This window comes from Phyllobates terribilis, unplaced genomic scaffold (assembly GCF_046119375.1).
Source record: "Phyllobates terribilis strain yellow unplaced genomic scaffold, ASM4611937v1 Scaffold_5__5_contigs__length_657084704, whole genome shotgun sequence".
In the NCBI taxonomy this organism is placed as follows: domain Eukaryota; kingdom Metazoa; phylum Chordata; class Amphibia; order Anura; family Dendrobatidae; genus Phyllobates; species Phyllobates terribilis.
The window spans coordinates 490,859,455-490,883,197 of record NW_027362765.1 but is presented as its reverse complement, the minus strand read 5'-3'; the positions used below and the strand labels follow the sequence as shown (position 1 = coordinate 490,883,197).

At 38.9% G+C, this 23,743-nt stretch overlaps 2 protein-coding genes across 2 annotated transcripts; both read right to left on the bottom strand.

Moving 5' to 3' along the window:
• Positions 1 to 650: 650 nt before the first annotated feature.
• LOC141271283 (interferon-induced protein with tetratricopeptide repeats 5-like) lies at positions 651 to 22,986 on the bottom strand. Its single transcript, XM_073681401.1, has 2 exons — positions 22,837 to 22,986; positions 651 to 3,178 (listed from the first exon to the last, which is right to left on the bottom strand). Exons 1-2 carry the CDS (start codon positions 22,839 to 22,841, stop codon positions 1,732 to 1,734), a joined length of 1,452 nt encoding a protein of 483 aa, XP_073537502.1. The 5' UTR covers positions 22,842 to 22,986; the 3' UTR covers positions 651 to 1,731.
• On the bottom strand, positions 10,353 to 14,365 carry LOC141270801 (interferon-induced protein with tetratricopeptide repeats 5-like). Its single transcript, XM_073680910.1, has 2 exons — positions 14,322 to 14,365; positions 10,353 to 10,899 (listed from the first exon to the last, which is right to left on the bottom strand). Exons 1-2 carry the CDS (start codon positions 14,363 to 14,365, stop codon positions 10,353 to 10,355), a joined length of 591 nt encoding a protein of 196 aa, XP_073537011.1.
• Positions 22,987 to 23,743: the final 757 nt, after the last annotated feature.

Below are 23,743 nucleotides of genomic sequence, written 5' to 3'. Positions count from 1 at the left end.
GGGTCACAGCCGCTCGGAGACTACAACCCCCCATCTGATCCGGTGCCGGGTATTCCCCTCAAAACGGAATATGTCCCAGGGGGCGCGTCACAAGAGTAGGAGTGTAGCACAATAGCCTTTCTTGCAAAACTATTGGTGCCATTTACTTCATTGGTACAGAGACATCTATAAAAACTTGGCTGACATGGTCTTGTTTTGAGCTAACAGCTCTCAATCATAGTCAAAGCTACGGTGCAGGACTCATTCTCCTTTACTTCTGGCTCTAGTGGTCTCCAATGATGTACCTCACTTTCTAGCCATCTCTTATCCTCACACTGTGGATCTTGTGCATTGTGTTTAACACAACTCATTGTGGCCACAGTCCTCAGTCCATAGCGACCTGCTGATGGGATGTTTTTGCAAGTGGATGGGTTATCATTCCAGCTAGGAACCTAATGAAGACTCCAGTTTTGCCTTCTTTTACTGCTATAAAGTTATGCCACAGGCCATTATATCCCGGTACCATAAGCTTAAAATTGTACCTAGAAGGAATACAATAATTACAATAATGGTATATAACACAACTTTATTTTCACAAATAAATATTAATCACTTTAAGGACTTTAATTTCTGAAAATCAAGGATTATGTCATTAGCATAAATAGATTATTTAGTCAGAATATATTGATGACTTATACTCGTGATTGCAAAGATTTGGAACTTTTTTGAAGCACTCGGTACACATTGAATGGAGCTGTGTACAGTGCAGCCCCTTTTGTTGTGTGCCAGGTGTCAACCCTTCACCAATCTGATATTGATGTCCTATAATTATTTAACTGTAAAATTGTGTGAAATATAATACACATGTTTTTCTATAGGTTAAAGAGGACCTGTCGCGTGCTGAAAAAAGTTAAACACCCAGTAAAAATTCCACAGCTCTCCTGATTCTGGTGATTTTTTTCGTTTTGCATCACTCTGTTGCAGAGATATTCACATTTGTTCCTTCTTGAGCACACTATGTGAAATCTCTGTTTTGCAGCCTGACTGGGTGTTTCATCACAGTCTTGTCTGGGTGCATGCGCTTTCACCCCTCACTTCCAGGAGCTGCCAATCACAGTTCAGCAGCTAATGTATCAGGCTCGAAGTCTCAGACACTGCTGAGCTGTGATTGGCAGCGTGTGGGAAAGAGGGGTGAAAGTGCCCCTCCCCAGGCAAGACTGAAGAAACTCCCAGTTGGCCTGCAAGCAGAGATTTCACATATTGCACTGCAGAAGAAACAAATGTAAATATCTCGGCAATGGAGTGATGCAGCGCAAAATAGAAAGGAGCAAAAGACAGGTCCTCTGTAACTATTATTTGATAATTTGGTGGGTGTTGCTGGTATGTATAGAACAAAATTACTAATAAAATCATCTTTAAATAGTACTTATAGCTACAATACTTAACAGAAAATTAGCCAACCATCACTACTGTAGCAGTTAAAGTTAGGTGAAATAAAGTTCAGCCAGAACCTGCACATATTCTTTATTTGTCCTTTATACTCTGAATAATCAGATCATCTTTTTGTTACCCCTTCCCCCTCCTACCAGTTTACTGAAATATTGAATGAGACATTGCAACCGCATCCCCCTCCTCTCCCCACTTCGTGTTTAGTATTCATATGTTGATAAAGATATATTTTAAATTCTATAAATTTATGTATGGAAATGAAAATCTAAACATACAAGATTTCTTTTTGTCTTCACTTGTTTTTCATATCATCAGCTTTAGCTCAGAGAGCTCGCAGACATATTCCTCATTGTATGGATCATATTTCAAGGCTTTTTCATAGCAATCAATTGCATCATATCTTTCCCCATTAGTCTTATGGACAAAACCAAGCAAAGCGTAACCCTCAGCGTCCTCCATATCATTCCTAATCTTCTTTATAGAAATTCTTCTTAGAGCCTTTTCACTCCACTCTCTCTCTTGTTTGGGTACAGAGATCTGCAAACTTTTTTTATAGCAGTCGATGGCTTCAGATTCAGACCTCATACAGTATTCTTTAAACTGTCCATAATTTAAGTATATTTGCTGCTTCTCCTCATCTGTAAGATTGGTAAATGCCAAAACAGTTTTAAATCTCTCTTCTGCTTTTTGATATTCCTTTGCTTCTTTATACATATTTGCTAACTCTACATGTGCATATATATATCTTTTATTGTGCTCGACCGACTTCTCAAAATAAAACAGTGCATTTTGGATGAGGTCATCTAATTCTGCCGAGTGCATTTGTCTGCTGTAATTGCTCCCATTTTCAAGTGACCTTTTGAATATGAAATACTTTTTTTTGTAACAAAGTCCAATCTGGTGATATAGAAAGCCAGAAGTTGGGGTGAGATCTACTGCACTTTTAATGATTCGCAAGGCCTCAACTACCATCCCAGCTCTTCTATAAAACTTTGCAACATATCGGAGCAAATATGGAAGGTTTGGGGCTTGTTCTAAGGCTTCTGCTATATATCTTTTTCCCTCACCAGTTCTGTTTAGGTCTTGCAGCTTTAATGCAAGCAGTGCCTTCACCACAGGATCATTTGGATTCTTCTCTACTGCATTTTTCAATAACTCTAGTGATTTGCAATCTGATGCAGGACATCTTCGACCATTGAAAGTTTCCAGTCTATAAACCGCTGTTGCATATCCCGTGATCCACTCAGGATCTTCTGGCTCTAGCTCTAAAGCCTTCTGAAAACATTGTTTTGCATCTTCATAATATTGTCCGCAAAATTTTAGCAGTGACCAGCCTTTTTCTCCATAGGTTTCTGCTATGTCTTGTGGACTTTTCAGCTCTTTATAAATCTGCTCAGCTTTTTCTATATATTTCAGAGCATCTTCATACTGTTGCATATAGTAATACACCCATGCATAATTTCCAAAAGTCACCAAATATTTTTGATCAGCCCCATCTTGATTGTTCTCTTTAATCATATCTTCTGCTTTCTCCAAAATTGTAATAGCTTTTGTGTAGTCTTTTCTCAGATGCATCACATAGGCCAGGAAATTGTACACCATGTATTTGTTCTTGGTGACAAGAAATTTCAGTTGGTCGTTCAATCTTTTTTCTAGTTCATCCAGGTCTGTGTCCTTTTCAAGAAGACCCCAAGTAAAGTGACATTTAAGTTGTGGTAAACGAGAATTTAATTCCTCCTTTAATGACGAACTGTAAATAGAAATAAGGGAGTTGATTGGTATTAGTAATTGATTAAAAAATGAATATTATATGCATGCCAAAATGTACAGTGGTTTATACTAGAAATATATAAGTACTGTATATATACACTGAACAAAAATATAAACACAACACTTTTGTTTTTGCTCCCATTTTTCATGAACTGAACTCAAAGATCTAAGACTTTTTCTATGTACACAAAAGGCTTTTTTCCTCTCAAATATTGTTCACAAATTTGTCTAAATCTGTGTTAGTGAGCATTTCTCCTTTGCAGTTTTACAGTATTGTAAAATAAATAACATTTACCACATGTCTACTTTAAATCAGTATCATCAGCATTTTTTTGTTAAGAAGTTAGAAGGGTTAAAAGTTTATCAGCAATTTTTCCTTTTTCCAACAAAATTTACAAAGCCATTTTTTTAGGGACAACATCACATTTGAAGTGACTTTGAGGAGTCTATATGACAGAAAATACCCAAAAGTGACACCATTTTAAAAACTGCACCCCACAAGGTGCTCAAAACCACATTCAAGAACTTTATTAACCCTTCAGGTGCTTCACAGGAATTAAAGCGATTTGGAAGGAAAAAATGAACACGGGTGTTTTGGTATGAGGGTGCCTTGTCACATTGGAGAGCCCCTGAGGTACCAAAACAACATAACCCCCTCAAAAAGTGACACCATTTTGCAAACTACACCCCTCAATGAAGTCACCTAGGGGTGCAGTGATCATATTGACTCCACAGGTGGGTCACAGAACTTAAAACCATTGGGTGGTGAAGAAAAAATAATTACATTTTTACCACCAAAAGTTTGTTTTAACCCCAGATTTTACATTTTCACATGTCAAAATGAGTAAATATGGCACCAAAATTTGTCACACAATTTCTGCTGAATGTGGCAATACCCCATATGTGGCTGTTCAGTACTGCTTAACCACATGGCGAGAACGCTATTTGACTCTTAGAGCACAGATTTTCCTAGAATATTTTGCGGACTCCATATACAGAGCCTCTAAGTGCTAGAGGTGCAGTGACAATTTTGATTCCATGGGTGTTTTTCAGAATCAAGTAGAAGTTGATGGTGCTGAGTGAAAATTGCAAATCTGCTTTTGTAGTGCCTAGTACGTTGTAGTGGCCAGTACGTTGTAGTGCCCAATACAATATGCCCAGCTCATGCTTCTGGAAACACACATCCTGTAAATTAATCGGGCTCTCATCACTACGTTAATGCCAAACATGTGGACGGTCAATGTGGTTTAGGCACACTGGGGCTCAGAAGGGAGGGGGACATTTGGATTTGGGAGAGCAGAATTAGCTGGATTTCATTTGGGGGAACTGTTCTGCTTTTCCAGAGTGTTTTTGTTACCAATAACGTGGATGCCCCCTATATTTCCTTTAACAGATGATGGACCTGAGTGGGGACATCCTTTTTTTATTGATTGAGTTGAAGCTTTTATTGGAAACAATTTACATAATATTTTGGATCACATTTATCCGGGTCTCTACGCTGAGCACTTACATCAGGGTTTCCATTTAAATCTTTGAATCATATGACTCAGATGAAACCTGCCACGGATCCATTCACTATAATGAGGAAGCAGAGTTACTCTGGACTCCGTCTGACCTCTGTTCAGCGTTGACCAAATTATAAACTGGTTTATTTGTAATTGTAATAGTGCAGTAATGATAAAAATAAATATGGTAATTAATTAGTGAGGCCTCGTTCCAGTGCAGTGAGTGCTGGCGCAGTAAGGAACACAGAGACAAGATAGTGCAGTCCCAGGGTCTTTACTCACAGTTGTTGCAGTCCAGATTACAGGTACCAGAGCAATCTCCTCCATGGTTCTGTGCGTACGCAGTGAGGGGCTCAGTCCACCCCCAGATAGCTCCGGAGTACTTATCAGGTCCCCCTTCTGTGTGTCCTTTCTCTGGCCTTCTCCCTACACCTCACACCTAGCGACACATCTATCCGATACCCTCGGGCCTTGGAGGGCGACGTATGTTCCGTCCCCTGGGTCCTATGTGGCTACCTTCTTAGTGAAGCTGGCGTGGACTTCTGGCTTACAGTACATAAAGTGCTGCAGCCTCCAGTTTCTAGTTGAGCCTTCATAGCTATCTCCACTAGTTGAGGGACCGGTTCCCCTTATCTGGCCTGACCCCTCTACCTCCTGGTAGCAGCGGGCGTACGGGTGGCTTGCTGCACGGCCCGTACCCCTAGGGTCCCTTCACTCCTCATTACTGGAGCCGTCCTGCTCCCTCTCCTCTCAGACTTGGGCCTCAGTGCTAGGCCCACCTCCGGAGCAGAGCTCGTGCAGAGCCTCTGCTCCTGTCACTTCTCCTCCTCTGACTGAACGAACTCTCTCTCTTCTCCCCTGAACCAAGATGGTTCCTTCCTTTTATACCTCCTACTACAAGCGCTCCCAGGATCTACGTCCTCCACCCCATCCACCACATGGTTCCCCCTCTCTAGGTGGTTCCCCCCACTCCAGCCAGGGATCAGGGACTGTGGTCTCCCGTAGGAGCAATCTCGCCCTGGTGTAGTGAATGCAGGTGTTAGGGTCCTGAGCTGTACTCCCTCCTTACCTCTGTGGCGACTGAACCCTCAGGGGCGCCACAACTGCGTGCCAGGTCATGTAACAGTGCTCACGGGAAGTGGTCATGTGGTAAATCTTATTTATTAATTATCTTGTGCGGATTGATTTTTTTTTTAATACATTAAACCTGAAAGTTTGAAAATTGTTAATTTTTCTAAATTAGTGACAAATTTTCAATATTTTCAAAAATAAATGCAAATCACATTGATCTGAATTCTCTACAAACTAGCAATTTTTCATTTTTTTCAATACAATTTACAAAACCTATTTTTTTAGGGACTGCTTCACTTTTGAATTGATTTTGAGGGGCTTGTGTGTTAGGAAAACATCAAGTAAAAACACATTTTAAAAACTGAACCCACTAAACTATTCAAAATGACATTTACAAAGTTTGTTAACTTTTCAGGTGCTCAACAGGAATTGACGGCAAGTGAAATTAAAAAGTTTCTTTATCCTCATTTTCACAGAGGTAACAAGAAAAAATTTATAGTACAATTTTTTGTGCAATTTCTTGTGAGTACGCCGCTACTCTGCTCGTGTTCAGAAACTACTGATAATGCATATGGCAGGGCGTGGAATGGATGGAGCACTATTTGACTATTGGAGAGCAATTTTGGTTGGAATAAATTGTGGACTCCATTTTACCTTTGCTGAACCCCTGGCTTACTGAAACAGTAAAAAAAAAATCACAGCTGACCCCATTTCAGAAAAAACTCCCCTAAAGGAATTTATCTAGAGGTGTGATGAGAGTCTTCAACCCACATGTGTTTCACAAAATTTTGTAAAATGAAAATTATTATTTTTTTCTCGGAAAATGTTGCTTTAGCCCAAATGTTTCATTTTCACAAGGGGTAATAGGGAAAAATGAACCCAGAAATGACCCCATTTTACAAACTACACTCCTCCATGAATTGATCTGGAGGTGTGGTGAGCATATTGACAACATAGGTGTTTCACAATTTTTTTATAACATTTGACCATGAAGAAAAAAAAGTATTTACTGCAGTTTTTGGAAAATGAGACACTTTTTGTCAAAAAAAAAATCTTACTAAAGAAAGTTTGCATCTTATAGTCCGGCGGCAACTTTCTCTGATTGAGGAGAATGCTGACCCAATGTCCTTTCCCATCATTGAAAGAATAATGTAGGAGTATGTACAGCTCAAATCCTGCCTGAAAATGTTCTGTCTAATCAGTGCAGGCCAGAAGAGAAAGTTACCAAGACTTGCACAACATTAAAACTGCAAAGATCCTGACTAGCTGAAGGACCTTTCAGGTCAAGTGATCTTCAAAATGTTGCACTGTATATAGTCTGTGTGTATGTGTTGACCTGTGCGTTGTACGGTTGACTCCTGCCTGCTAGATTATGAGAGTAGGAGTCCAGCACAGCAGCCTTTCTAGCAAAATTATTGGTGCCATTTGTTTAATTGTTAAAGAGACATGCATAAAAACTTGGCTGACATGGTCTTGTTTTGAGCTAACAGCTCTAAGTTATAACCTCTGCTGGACTCCTTCTCCTTTACTTCTGTGGTTTCCGATGACGTACCTCACTTTCTAGCCATCTCTAATTATCCTCACACTGTGTATCTTGTGCATGATGTTTAGCCCCTTTCATTGTGGCCACAGTCCTCAGTCCATAGCCACCTGCTGATGGCAAGTTTTACAAGTGGATGGGTTGTCATTCGAGCTAGGAGCCTAATGAGCCTCATTTTGTCTTCTTTTATTTCTATCATGTATTGTCACAGATTGTTATATCCCAGCACCATAAGCTTAAAATTGTACCTAGAAGGAAGACAAGAATTACAATATTGGAATATAACACAACTTTATTTTCACAAAAAATATTAATTTTAAGGACTCTAATGCTAAAAATCGAGGATTGCATTATTAGTATAAATAGACTGTTCTGTCAGAAAATATTGCTGACTTGGGGCTCTTTCACATGAGCTGTTTCCAATCCCCGGGTGCTGAACGCTGCCCTCATCATTGTCCCCTGCCGGCGCTGTGATCAGCACCAGCAGGGGACAATGTTGAGAGTAGTAGTCTGCTCCCGCAATGTACAACTGTAGAAATAAGAATAAAATAAAAAATCCTTATGCTCACTGTCCTAAGTGTCCCCCGCTGTAATCCATGTGACCACTCACTCACTCAGAAACATCAGAAGGGAACAATGATGAGAGCAGCGTTGAAGCGTTCAGCACCAGGCGCTTGGGAACAGCTCTAACTGTATACGGCACATGGGCAGCACACCGTTGTCACGATTGCCACACAGGTGCACACGGACACATAGACACGGACATCTCCGGTACTGTTTTTTCCAGTACCAAAAATATCAGGACATGTGATAGAGCCCTTATTCTTGTGATTGCAAAGATGTGGAGCTTTTTTTCAGCACCTGGTAACAGCCATTACACATTGAATGGAGCTGTGCAGTGCAGCCCCTTTTGTTGTGTGCCAGGTGTCAGCCCTCCACCAATCTGATTTTGATGTTCAATAATTATTTGTGTATGTTTATATTTCTTTATAAAAATAATAGGCCTATGAAAAATTAAAGCTGTGATTGGCAGTGTGTGGGAAGGAGGGGTGAAAATACACATCCCCAGAAAAGGCTGTAAAGAAACTCTCTGTTGGTCTGCAAGCAGAGATTTCACATATTGCATTTCATAAGAAGCAAATGTAAATATTTTGGCAATGGAGTGATGCAGCACAAAATGGAAAGGAGCAGAAGAATCAAGGAGCTCAGAAATTTTTACAAGATATTTAACTGAATTTTTTGAGCAGGTGACAGGTAATATACAGTTAGGTCCATATATATTTGGATAGAGACAACATTTTTCTAATTTTGGTTCTAGACATTACCACAATGAATTTTAAACAAAACAATTCAGATGCAGTTGAAGTTTAGACTTTCAGCTTTCATTTGAGGGTATCCACATTAAAATTGGATGAAGGGTTTAGGAGTTTCAGCTCCTTAACATGTGTCACCCTGTTTTTAAAGGGACCAAAAGTAATTGGACAATTGACTCCAAGGCTATTTCATGGACAGGTGTGGGCAATCCCTTCGTTATGTCATTCTCAATTAAGCAGATGAAAGGCCTGGAGTTGATTTGAGGTGTGGTGCTTGCATTTAGAAGGTTTTGGTGTGAAGTAAACATGCGGTCAAAGGAGCTCTCCATGCAGGTGAAACAAGCCATCCTTAAGCTGCAAAAACAGAAAAAACCCATCCGAGAAATTGCTACAATATTAGGAGTGGCAAAATCTACAGTTTGGTACATCCTGAGAAAGAAAGAAAGCACTGGTGAACTCATCAATGCAAAAAGACCTGGGCGCCCACGGAAGACAACAGTGGTGGATGATCGCAGAATAATCTCCATGGTGAAGAGAAACCCCTTCACAACAGCCAACCAAGTGAACAACACTCTCCAAGAGGTAGGCGTATCAATATCCAAATCTACCATATAGAGAAGACTGCATGAAAGTAAATACAGAGGGTTCACTGCACGGTGCAAGCCACTCATAAGCATCAAGAATAAAAAGGCTAGACTGGACTTTGCTAAAAAACATCTAAAAAAGCCAGCACAGTTCTGGAAGAACATTCTTTGGACAGATGAAACCAAGATCAACCTCTACCAGAATGATGCAAAGAAAAAGGTATGGTGAAGGCGTGGTATAGCTCATGATCCAAAGCATACCACATCATCTGTAAAACACGGTGGAGGCAGTGTGATGGCTTGGGCATGCATGGCTGCCAGTGGCACTAGTGTTTATTGATGATGTGACACAGGACAGAAGCAGCCGAATGAATTCTGATGTATTCAGAGCCATACTGTGTGCTCAGATCCAGCCTGATGCAGCCAAACTCATTGGTCGTCGTTTCATACTACAGATGGACAATGACCCAAAACATAAAGCCAAAGCAACCCAGGAGTTTATTAAAGCAAAGAAGTGGCATATTCTTGAATGGCCAAGTCAGTCACCTGATCTCAACCCAATTGAGCATGCATTTCACTTGTTAAAGACTAAACTTCAGACAGAAAGGCCTACAAACAAACAGCAACTGAAAACCACCGCAGTGAAGGCCTGGCAGAGCATCAAAAAGGAGGAAACACAGCGTCTGGTGATGTCCATGAGTTCAAGACTTCAGGCAGTCATTGCCAACAAAGGGTTTTCAACCAAGTACTAGAAATGAACATTTTATTTACAATTATTTAATCTGTCCAATTTCTTTTGGTCCCTTTAAAAACAGGGTGGCACATGTTAAGGAGCTGAAACTCCTAAACCCTTCATCCAATTTTAATGTGGAAACCCTCAAATGAAAGCTGAAAGTCTGAACTTCAACTGCATCTGAATTGCTTTGTTTAAAATTCATTGTGGTAATGTCTAGAACCAAAATTAGAAAAATGTTGTCTCTGTCCAAATATATATGGACCTAACTGTATACTTTTTTTGCTTCACCAGTTTGTTTTATTTCAGTGTCTTCACCATGGAATCATTTGGATTCTTCACTAGTGCATTTTCAAACAGCTCTAATGATTTGCAATCTGAAGCAGGATATGTTCTGCTATTAAAAGTTTATAGTTTATAGATCACTGTTGCATACCCCGTGTTCCACTCTGGATCTTCTGGATCTAGCTCTAAAGCCTTCTCAAAACATTGTTTTGCTTTTTCATAATATTTTCTGCTAAATTTTAGCAGTGACCAGCCTTTTTCCCCATAGATTTCAGCTATGACTTTTGAACACCTCAGTTCTTTATATATCTTCTCTGCTTTTTCCATATATTTCAGAGCATCTTCATACTGTTGCATGTGGAAGTACACCCAAGCATAATTTCCATATGTGACCAAATATTTTTGATCAGCCCTATCCGGATTGTTCTCTTTAATTATTTGTTCTGCTTTCTCCAAAGTGGCAATAGCTTTTGCAGTGTCCCCTTTCAGATGTATCACATAGGCCAGTAGATTGTACACCATGTGTTTGTTCTTGGTGACAAGAAATGTCAGTTGGTCGTACAATCTGACTTCTAGTTCCTCAGGGTCAGTGTCATGTCCAAGAAGACTCCAAGTAAAGTGACATTTAAGTTCTGGTAAACGAGACTTTAATTCATCCTTTAATAACCAACTGTAAGTGTAAATGAGGGAGTTTATTGGTATTAGTAATTGATTAAAAATGAATATTATATGCAATGCAAAAATGTACAGAGGTTATAGTATATATGATTTGATATGCATTCAAACAGAGTAGGAAATATAAAGGAAGGACCTAAGAGTTTTTCTACTTGCTGGGTGCACTTTCTGTCTTTGTCTCAAAGTTGCTTAAAACACTGCATTCGCAGCTTTAAAAAACCTGTATATGGGAAACCACCCGTAACCGTTTCCTAAAATAAAATGTTCCGTATTGAAGAGAAATACCAACATACAAATAAATAGTTATCTCCTTGATTTCAAGCGGTGGCAGCAGATATGTAGACAGTCCAGCAATATAGGCAATGTAGAATAGATAAACTGCGGCACTCACCCGAATAAAAATATCAATATACTTTATTCAAAATCTTTAAAAGAATACAGTGTGATAGCCAGTGGAATGCTAAAAAGTATGGACAACATCCGCTTCGTGCCCAACAGGCGTTTCTTCCTGATCCCGAGTACCACCCCAAACAGTGCACCTGTTATATACTATCTAAAAGCTATGACACACTTCCACCAATAAAAACACAAGAGCAATACTTACTTAAAAAAGGCTATGCAAAAATATCAACAGAGTAATAATCTTGTTTCAGGTTCTAGAGTGCAAGATACAAGATACACATATTTCATTACATCATATTGCCGAGGGTAAAATACATTATAAGAATGCACTCAGGTTGTTATGCTCATTCACACCTAGAACTCCAAGTACATTTGTGCATGTAATCCAGTGTCTCCTTTTGCAAGAGTAATGTGTGTCTGTCTACTCCTGATTTTCCCTTCATTAATGCCTGCAAATGTGAGTGTCTTTTTTTTTTGCTATCATGATATTCCTGGAAATGTTTAATCAATTTAGGGCTACCAATTCCCAAATTAAGAGAGAGCAAATGTTCCTTTATTCTTTTATAAAGGGGGCAAATTGTTATAAAAACAAAACAGACAAAATACCATATATACTACAAAATCACTCATACAAGTGATAAAATGGTATAATTAATCAGTACCATTTATAAAATTCTCTGCCTCTAAATCTTGGAACAACAAGACCATTACCACATTTATTATTTCCTGTAGGAATAGAGTTCTTTAACCATGTCAATTGTTTTGCCTCTAACCTACCTTTGAAATGATCTCTTATATTTTTCGTTCTCGTATCTCTTTTGGCTATCTCTGATATCATATTTTCAGATTCAATAATAAACACATTTTTGTACAAACCTAGATAAGACCACCATGGTCTTCTCCACCGTTATCTTGATAATATTAAGCCATCAGGTTGCTCGTCTTCCTTTTCACCTTGTTCCTTCTTTTGTTCTGACCATAATGTCCTTCTCCAGCGATTGCTCTCTTCGTATGATGTGTCGAAAGTAGGCAAGTCGTAGCTTGATGATGCTTACTTTGAGTGATATGTCTAGGTTGACTTGTTCCAAAAATGTATTTGTTTGTTCTTCTTGTCATCTATGGTATTGATAACATCCTTCTCCAGCACCAGATTTCAAAGGTGTCGCAATTCTTCATTTGTCTTGTTTCTTATTGCCCATGTTTCACATCTGTATGCTAAAACAGAAAAGACCAAACTATGTTTGAGCCGTGTCTTCATTGACAGTGAAATGTTCCTCGATTTGAAGACCTTGTCCAGTTACTTCATTGTTGATTTGCCCATAGCTATTCTTCTATTGACTTTTGGCTGCATCTTGAGTTATCATTGATTCGAGTAGGTTGAAGTCCTTTACAACTTTTAGTCCATCGCCTTCCATCTCAAATGTGTCCCGGTCATATCTGGCAGTAGTCAATATCTTTGCCTTCTTTGTGCTGCGTAGCAGTCCCATTTTTGAGCTTTCCATCTTAACCCTCTATAGTAAGTCCCTCATTCCATCTATGCTTGTTGCTATCAATGCTGTATTGTCTGTGTATTTAAGATTGTTGAGGATTCATCCAGTAATTTTGATTCCTTCATTTATGGCAAGTGCAGCCTTCCTGAAAATAGCTTCTGCATATAAATTGAAGAGACATGGTGACAGAATTCAGCCTTCTCTGATGCCTCACTCTACTTTGAACCTCTTTTGTTCAGACTGTTGCTTCTAGGTCAGTGTAAAAGTTCCTAATGAGGTTGATCAGATGGTTTGGCTTCATGGTATTCCAAAGTTTCTGGTGATCAACACAGTTAAAGTCTTTGCTGTAGTCGATGAAGCAAAAATAGATCTCATTGTTATATTTTTTTGTAGTTTCCATTATCCGTCTAATGTTAGCAATCACATATCTTGTTCTTCTGCCATTTCTGAATCGTGCTTGTTTCTCTGGTAGCTCTTTGTCAAAGTAAGGCTTTACCCATCATTGGACTATATTCAGTAGTATTTTGCTGACATGAGGTATGAGCGCATGAGTCCAATAATTTTCACCATCAGTAGCATCTCCCTTCTTCGGAATAGGGATAAACATGTCCAGTCCTTGGGCTGTCTTTGGTCAAGACATCAACTGCTGATTCAGAAGACTTTATTAGCTCTATTGGAATATTGCCACATCTAGGTGTTTAGTTGTTTGGCTAAAGCTTATCATTTATAGTCTCAGTTTCTTCCCGTATTACTGAGTCGTTCTTGTAGAGGTGCTACATGTACTCTTTTCATCTTTCCTTGATCTGTTCTTGCTCAGTTAGTTTTATTCCCGTTGGCGTCTCTTAACATACCCTCTCTTGGTTGAAACATTTGTTTTATCTCTTTGATGTTTAGGTATGCCTTCCTGGTCTTACCCCTCAGATGTTCTCTTTCCATCTCTGTACATATCTATTGATAATAAAACATTTTGTCTGCTCAAATGGCTCTCTTTAGTCTTTTAATGATGTTGTCTGTGTCCTGCTTGTTACCTTTTGCTTTTGCCATTCGTCTTTCTTCAATGATCTTTAGGGTCTCTTTTGTTAACAATGGCTGGAGGGTCTCTTCTGCCTCTTGTTTATTGTCTTACTAGCTTCTTCAGAAATAATAGTCTTTATATGTGTCCATAATTCCTCAGGCTTTCTTTCATTCGTGTCCAGTGATGTAAATCGGTTGTGCAGACCGTTTCAAAAACTTCAGGTATGTTGGTAAAATCTAAGTTGGAAACGGCCTATTGTCTAGTCCGTTTGCACAGCTTGACTCTAATCTTTGCTGTTAGAAGTTCATGATCTGTTCCACAATCAGCTCTTGGCTTTGTTTTCATGCCAATGATCGACCTCCATCTTTAGTGAACATATGTAGTCAATCGATTTTTATAGGCCCCATTCTGTGATGTACATGTGTAGAATCTCCGTTTATGATTTTAGAAGACAGTGTTTATGATGGACAGTTGATTAGTCATACAAAAGTCAATTAATCTTTATCAAACCTTGTTTTGTTCACCAAGTCCAAAGTTTCCAACAACAGTTCCATGTTTGTCACGGCCCACATTGGCATTCAAGTCTCCCATGATAATGAGCAAGTCTTGTTTTGGCACCTTGTCAATTTTCTCAGTTGATCGTAGAATACTTCAACGTCCTCCTCCTCGGCATCTGTTGTTGATGAGTAGATTTGTATAACTGTGACATGGATTGGCACTCCTTGCAGGCATATCGAGATGACTCTATCACTGAATGCATTGTACTCCAGGACAGTGCCAGCCAATATTCAGTTGAGAATAAAAGTGTCACCATTTCTTCTTCGATTATCATTGCCAGAATAGTAGACCCAATGTTCATTTGCCTGGAAATGTCCGGATTGAGTCCATCTTAATTCACTAATTCCAGGTAAGTAGAGTCCTTTTCTGTCCATTTTGTCTTTGATGATGTCAATTTTAACTTGGTTCATGGTTCTTACATTCCAAGTTCCGAACTTTATGATATCTCTGCAGCTTTTGATCTTCCCTTTTGACAAACTGCTATCACCACCAAGCAGCCCTTGCGACTTTGATCCTGGCAATTTATGAGCATTGATCGTATTATGGTTGACCATCAGATCTTCCCCAGTAGGTTGTTGAATGTCTTCTGACCTAGAGGTGCATCTTACAGCACTATATCGAATTCAATTAGTTGTACTCTCCATCAAGTTTTCTAGGGATAATATGGAAGTAGATTGCCAGGCCTTTCTTGCGCGAAGTAATGTGGCAACTTTGAAGGACATACATTAAATCAGCATTGTATTTTGTCAATTCAAACTGCCTCATCGCACAACATCCTGCTACCTTCGCTGGCTCTAGGCAGTATGCTTAGTGTGTCACGTCAGTTAAAACCTGTCCGCCTGAAATGTTCCTCAAGAAAAAGAAAACCCCCACATCAAATACACAATACAAAAATCAAATATACAATACACACAGTAAATACACAATATAGACAACAAACACAAAAACATACAATAAAAGCACAATACACAAATATACAATAACACAACAAATACACGCAACAAATATATAATACACAGAGCAAATACACACAATAAATATACAATACAAACAACAAATACACAATACTCACAACAAACACACAATAACATAAAATACACAATACAGACAACACATGCACAATGCATACAGCAGCTACACAATAACACATCAAATACACATTACAGACAAAAAAACTTTATACAGTGCTAAAAGAATATCAATATACAAAGCCCAAATAATACCAACATATACCAACATATAGTGCTCAATATGTACCAAAAAATCCCATCCAATTAATATCATTATACAGTGCTCAAAAAATACCAATATACAGCCCATATAATACAGAACTAAACCACTATATAAGAGTAATATCATATCAAAATACAGAGCAAAAATAATAGCAACATATAGTGCTCATATAGTATGTACCAAAAAATCCCAGCGAACTAATGGCAATATACAGTGCCCAAATAATATGGCTATTCAGTACCCAGATATTACCAACCAAATAATACTAATATACAGTGGCCAAGAATACTAGATACCTGTATACAGAGACTAAATAATACAAAATACCAACATACAGGGTGGGCCATTTATATGGATACACCTAAATTAGATGGGAATGGTTGGTGATATCAACTTCCTGTTTGTGGCACATTAGTATATGGAAGGGGGAAAACTTTTCCAGATGGGTGGTGACGATGGCGGCCATTTTGAAGTCAGCCATTTTGGATCCAACTTTATTTTTTTCAATGGGAAGAGGGTCATGTTACACATCAAACTTATTGAGAATTTCATAAGAAAAACAATGGTGTGCTTGGTTTTAACTTAACTTTATTCTTTCATGAGTTGTTTAAAAGTTTATGACCACTTATAAAATGTGTTCAAAGTGCTGCCCATTGTGTTGGATTGTCAATGCAGCCCTCTTCTCCCACACTTGACACACTAATAGCAACACCACAGAAGAAATGCTAGCACAGGCTTCCAGTATCTGTTGTTTCTGATGCTGCACATCTCGTATCTTCACAGCATAGACAATTGCCTTCAGATGACCCCAAAGATAAAAGTGTAAGGGGGTCAGATCGGGAGACCTTGGTGGCCATTCAACTGGCCCACGATGACCAATCCACTTTCCAGGAAACTGTTCATGTAGGAATGTTCGGACCTGACCCATAATGTGGTGGTGCACCATCTTGTTGGAAAAACTCAGGGAACGTGCCATCTTCAGTGCATAAAGAGGGCAACACATCATCATGTAGCAATTTCAGATATCCAGTGGCATTGAGGTTTCCATTGATGAAGAATGGCCCCACTATCTTTGTACCCCATATACCACACCATACCAAGATACGAAATGTGCAGCATCTGAAACAACGGATACTGGAAGCCTGTGCTAGCATTTATTCTGTGGTGTTGCTATCAGTGTGTCAAGAGTGGGAGAAGAGGGTTGCATTGAAAATCCAACACAATCGGCAGCACTTTGAACACATTTTATAAGTGGTCATAAACTTTTAAAAAACTCATGAAAGAATAAAATTACATTAAAACCAAGCACACCATTGTTTTTCTTATGAAATTCTCAATAAGTTTGATGTGTCACATGACCCTCTTCCCATTGAAAAAAATAAAGTTGGATCCAAAATGGCCAACTTCAAAATGGCCACCATGGTCACCACCCATCTGCAAAAGTTTCCCCCCTCCCATATACTAATGTGTCACAAACAGGAAGTTGATATCACCAACCATTCCCATTTAATTTAGGTGTATCCATATAAATGGCCCACCCTGTACAGTGCTCAAATAATGCCAATCAAATAAAACCGACATATAATACAAACCAAATACTGATATACAGTGCTCAAATACCAACCAAACACCAACATACTGTGCCCAAATAATCCCAAAAATATACCAATATAGTGATTAAATAATACCAACCAAATAATTCCAATGTACTGTGCCCAAATATTACAAACTAATTGTGTCCATATAATACCAACAAAACGAATACCAACATGGAATGCCCAAACAATACCAATATGCGATCCCCAAGTAATACCAATTTACAGTGCCCCAGTATTACAAACCAAATAATGACAACATACAGTGCCCAAATATTACTAGCAAAATAATACCAACAATATAATACCAATATACAATACCCATGCATACCAGAGAAGAAGTCAGGTCCTAAACAGCATTGTAGCCAGAGAAAAATTCTCCAATACTTGGTAGTGCAGCCAGGGGCGTACAGCGAAAGCTGCTACCTCCCCCTGCAATAGATTGTGAGACAGACCCCAAATACACACAACAAATACACAATAGAGACAACAAATCAAATACGCAACAACATCAAATCTAATTCTCTAGCGTTTGGGTTATACTCAAAGCAGAATACAAATCTCCTATCTTTTTCCCTTTATTTCTCATTTTAGATTTTAGCAGAGTATATCTATCTCTAGATCAAGCCAATTTTAAGGCCTTATTGACTTCATTTTTGGGTAATCCCTCTCACATAAACTGTCCTTAAGGTTAAGGGCTTTTAGTTCAAAGTTTTTTCCAAACGATTTATTCTACGTAACCTCAAGAACTGGCTAAATGGTAGAGATCTTTTTATATGTTTGGGATGATAGCTTTCATTATGGAGGAGAGTATTTCTACTCCTAGGTTTTCTAAAAACATTGGTCTGTAATTTCCCTTTAATTGCCCCCAAAGAGACATCAAGAAAATCAAACATCTTATTATTTTACCATATCGCGGTAAACAATATATTAAATGTGTTTATATTGATGTATACTACTAATTCATAAAACTCTGCCATAACACCAACCCACATTACAATCACATTGTCTATGTATCTTTGATACATCTTCAGGTGGGGTAACATAGTAGCATAGTAACATAGTTTGTAAAGCCGAATAAAGACTTGTGTCCATCAAGTTCGACCTGTTAGTTCTGTAATTGCTAAAGTTGATCCAGAGGAGGGCAAAAACCCCAAATGATTTAGCCAATCTTCACCTGAGGAAAAATTCCCTCCCGACTCTGAAACCAGCAGTCAGAATAAATCCCTGTATCAACCTACTATTTTATTTTATTTTTAAGTATATGCTGAAATCTGCCTGGTATCTAGAAATGCATCCAGTCCCCGCTTGAACTGGTGTAGTGAATCCGACATTACCGTCTCCTCACTCAGTGAATTCCATATTCTCACTGCTCTTACCGTAAAGAACCCCTTCCTATGCTGGTGCCCTTCCTTTTCTCTTCCAGTCTTAGTGAATGCCCTCTTGTTACCGTAATATTCCTCCTTTTGAACAAATCCCTGGCAAGGTCTCTATACTGTCCCCTAACATATTTGTACACATTTATTATGTCCCCCCTCAACCTTCTCTTTTCCAGGCTGAATAGTTCTAGTTTTGCCAACCTCTCTGGGTATTGCAGTCCCTCCATTCCCTTTATTAATTTTGTTGCCCTCCTTTGTACCTTTTCAAGCTCGTTTATATCCTTTCTATATATTGGGGCCCATAACTGAGCACAGTATTCCAAGTGTGGTCTGACCAGTGCTTTGTACAGTGGAAGAACAATGTTCTCATCCTTTGCAGCTATACCTCTTCTGATACATCCCATTACCCTGTTTGCCCTTACAGCAGCGGCCTGACTTTGGGCACTCCAATTTAGTTTGCTATCAATCAAGATGCCCAAGTCCTTCTCCATCTCTGAATTCCCCAATGATTTCCCATTCAGTGAGTACTGGTGACTTCCATTTTTCCTTCCCATATGTATGACCTTACATTTCTCCTCATTAAACCTCATTTGCCATTTAATGCTCCACCTACCCAGCTTATCCAAATCCCTCTGTAGGTCTGCACTGTCCTCTTTTGTATTAATTGTTTTACATAACTTTGTGTCATCTGCAAATATTGATATTTTACTATTTATCCCGTTGACTATGTCGTTAATAAAGATATTAAATAACATTGGGCCTAGTACAGACCCCTGTGGTACCCCACTAGTGACGCTTACCCAATCTGAGTATATTCCATTTATTACCACCCTCTGCCTTCTATCCCTTAGCCAGTTTGCTACCCACTTGCAGACATTTTCGCCCAGCCCCATCATTCTCATTTTGTATACCAACCTATTATGTGGCACGCTATCGAACGCTTTTGAGAAGTCGAGATACACGACATCCACTGCTTCCCCCTGATCTACTCGAGAGCTAACCTCCTTGTAGAAGTCAATCAGGTTTGTTTGGCAGGAGCGATTCCTCATGAATCCATGTTGGTTCGGGATTAAAAGATTATTAGCATCAAGATGCTCCGTAATTGCCTCTTTAATGAAGCTTTCAAAAATTTTGCCCACAACGGACGTCAGACTCACCGGCCGATAGTTTCCGGCGTCACTTTTTGCTCCGTTTTTGAATATTGGCACTACATTCGCCTGTCGCCAATCAAGTGGCACAGACCCAGTCTCAACAGAGTCCTTAAATATAAGATATAACGGTCTGTCTATCACATTACTTAGTTCCCTTAGTATCCGTGGGTGTATGCCATCAGGTCCTGGTGATTTGTTTATTTTAATGTTACTGAGGCGTTTCTGTACCCCAACTTGGGTTAGATTTGTCATACTTAGTGGAGGATTAAGCTTGTCACTTCTCATTTCTCCTGTTAGTTCGATTTCCTTTGTGAAAGTTGTCGAAAAAAAATTATTTAATAGATTAGCTTTATCCTCATCTTTCTCTATGATTTTGCCTTCCTCACTTTTTATCGGTCCAATATTATCCGATTTAATCCTTTTACTATTTATATACGTAAAGAACAGTTTGGGATTTGATCTACTTTCCCTAGCAATACGTCTCTCTGTTTCCTCCTTCGCTATTTTTATTTGTTTTTTGCAGGTTCTCGTTTTTTCCTTGTAACACATTAGTGCCTCCTTGCTGTTTTCCTGTTTTAATCTCTTGAATGCCTCTTTTTTGCTATTTAACGCCCCTTTCACGTTCTTGTTCAACCATATTGGTTTCCTCTTATTTCTGGCCCTTTTATTCCCATACGGTATATACCTCTCGCACTGAGTATTCAGAATTCTTTTGAAGGTTTCCCATTTACTATTCGTATTCCTTTGATTAAGAACTTTGTCCCAGTCAATAAGTTGAAGGCTTTCTTTCAGCTGATCAAACTTCGCCCTCCTAAAGTTTAATGTTTTTGTTGTTCCCTTATTGATAACCCTACTGAAGGGCATTTTGAAGTTGATAATATTATGGTCGCTATTACCTAGGTGCTCCCCTATCTGTACCTCAGTTATTCTATCAGGCCTATTAGTCAATATTAAGTCCAACACGGCCTTCCCTCTCGTTGGTTCCTGCACTAGTTGGGAGAGATAATTATCCTTAATATTTGTCAAGAACCTTTTTCCTTTCTGAGATCTACAGGTTTCTGTTTCCCAGTCAATATCCGGGTAGTTGAAATCCCCCATTACAATCACTTCATTATGTTTTGCTACTTTGTCTATTTGTCCTAATAGCAGATTCTCATTCTCCTCTGTTATATTTGGTGGCTTATAGCAGACCCCCAGTAATATTTTATTATTATTTTTTGCCCCCTCTATCTCTACCCACATGGACTCGACCCCATCTTCTCCCTCTCCTATATCTTCCCTTAGTCTGGGCTTTAGACATGACTTTACATATAAGCAGACTCCTCCGCCTTTCCCCTGTTTCCGGTCCCTTCTAAATAAACTATAATCTAATAAATTTACCGCCCAGTCGTAGCTATCGTCTAGCCAAGTCTCTGTTATACCTACGATGTCATACCTCTCCTCCGATATAAGCGCCCGCAGCTCATCCGCCTTATTGGTCAGGCTTCTTGCGTTGGTCAGCATGCAAGATAAAACTTTGGGGTTATTTAGCATCCTATTCTTCTCTAACGATCTAACTGTACTATCCCCACCCCCCTCTCCACCCTCATTATATTCACTTCTCCCCTTCCCCCTTGCTTGCCTCACATCCCACCTATTTCCTTGGTTTCCCCCCCCCGTCTCTAGTTTAAAAACTCCTCCAACCTATTAGGGGTAAATATGGATTATTTTCTGTATATATATATATATATATATATATATATATATATATATATATACCTCGAATGCTGCCAGGAACAGGATGGAAAACATCTGTGCTACCGGGGTTCCCTTCGCTGTCGAAACCACTGATGGCCAAATTGAATTGCATTATGGCAGAACAAAGTCTAGGTATCAATAAGTACCCGTAATAAGATTATTACTCTGTAGATATTTCTGCACAGCCTTTTTTAAATATATATTGCTCTTGTGTTTTTAATGATGGAGGTGTGTCCTATCTTTTAAATTGTATATAACAGGTGGACTGTTTGGAGCGGTTCTCGGAACCAGGAAGAAGCACTTGTTGGGTGCGAAACGGCTGTTGTATGCACTTTTTGGCATTCCACTGACTATCACGCTGTATTCTTTTGAAAATTTTAAATACAGTCTATTGATATTTTTATTCGGATGAGTGACGCAGTTTATCTTCTATATATTCCCAAAATAAAATATACATGTACACTACACATCAGGTACGAATGCATGAAGTAGACTTAAAAATTGAGCACCATCCATGCACAGACGTTGCTCGCTGTGTAATACTGCCGACATATACCTGCAACTGCCGAGCCGGAGATACCGATTTTGGCAGTTTAACCCCTGTGTTAATAATCTCAGCAGTTTAATCCCTAAAATACCATGTTCGCTAGTTGTTAAACCATCGAAGTGTTTGGATAAATGGATGACCAGTAGTTGAACGATAACAGATTGATGTTTTCTAGTGAAAGTAAAAAAAAGTTTAATGAAAATGTTCATATTTATCCCCTTCCCTTAAAATACATAAAACTACAAATCAAGCCTCCTTTACCATTCAGGAAATAAAAAAACAAATGAATAAGATTATTTAATAATGCTGAATCCATAAAAATCAGATTTTTCATTTCAATAAACCCTGAAAAGAAAAAATAATTTTTTCCACAAATATTTTTTGTCACCTTGTCACTGTAAAAATAATAGCAGGTAAATCAGTACCACCGGTGTATAAAAAAAATAAAATAAAAATTTGGTATGATACTGAACAGCTGACAATATTTACCAGGTCATTTTTGACGCACAACACTGTAAAAACAAGAACCAAAACACAATGGTGGAAATGCATTTTTTTTTACTATTTTGCTTCTCTTGGTCTAGCTGAGACATGTAGTTCCTGGCAGCAGATGGTATTGTCACGGTAGTTGGGGTGGAGTGCTGGACCCCTAAACACTTTCCAATTGTCAATAGTCAATTGTCAATAGACAACAACAAATCAATTCTCTGCTGATTACATTTTTTCTAAACATTCGACCAACCTGGTAAATTCAAATTTCAAAAGATTCATTCATCTCTGGTGGTTATTAAGCAAAACTTTCAGTTAAATTATGAAAGTGTTTACCTCATTCTTTTTCCTGTCCCTCGGTCTCTCTCTGTCAATGGACGAGAAAGTTTTTCACCTGCAATAGAGGGATCTTGTCTCGATGCTTTTAAAGCTTGACAATCCTTAAGGAGGAGCTCAACATCACCAGTAGGAGGAGGAGAGAAGGGAGAAACGATATCACTCAGAGTGAGAACAAACAGCAAACAATGGAAAATGAAACCAGCTATGGTTTGAGTACTCAGTTTTGCAGTGACTTACAGTAAATCTCTTACATGTCAATCTCTTACATGTTAGTTTGGTCTTTATCTAAATATATCTTGAATACAATAGCCCTTGGAGGTAGACTGTTTCCCCACTTACAAATGGCACAAAAATGCAGAAGTAAACAATGGTGTGGTTCACTGGTACACAGGCGCACAAGAGTCGGCTGCAGCCTTAGTTGTTACAACAGATTGCAAGAGGCAACAAACCATCATCGTTACAGTAGTTTGCAAGTGGCAACAAGCTTACTGATTGATTGTGGCTAAGACACGATTGACAAGTAGTTGACAATTGCGTTCTTTACTGATATTTGCAACATTCGCTAGTAAGTCCCCATTCAACTACTTCGTGACAATTAAGCAGATTCTTTGTGACACTGAAGCAGATTCTACAGCACATTATATTATTCATCTGTCCTGGCTCCAGCACCAGCTTTTGTACTTCCCATCTGCCGCAGCTGGCTTTCCCTTTATGTCAGGTTACATAAGGTAAATATATGCGTACTTCTGAGTTTTCTTTTTCGGGCCATATAAGCTAGTTCAGGCCTTGGCACACTGCATGAGTGTTCAGGTACTTGGTGTTCTAGCCACCACCTTGGAATATTATACTACACTCCACAGATGTTCCTTACATTGATCAACTCTGTTACATTGCTGGGCTCTGC

What these genes read in the sequence shown, in the direction of transcription:
- LOC141270801 (XM_073680910.1), bottom strand. Translation starts at nt 14,365, where the DNA reads ATGGAACTGTTGTTGGAAACTTTGGACTTGGTGAACAAAACAAG. An exon ending in GACTTGGTGAACAAAACAAG is followed by an intron (nt 10,900 to 14,321) that starts GTTTGATAAAGA and finishes TTACACTTACAG; the next exon opens with TTGGTTATTAAAGGATGAAT.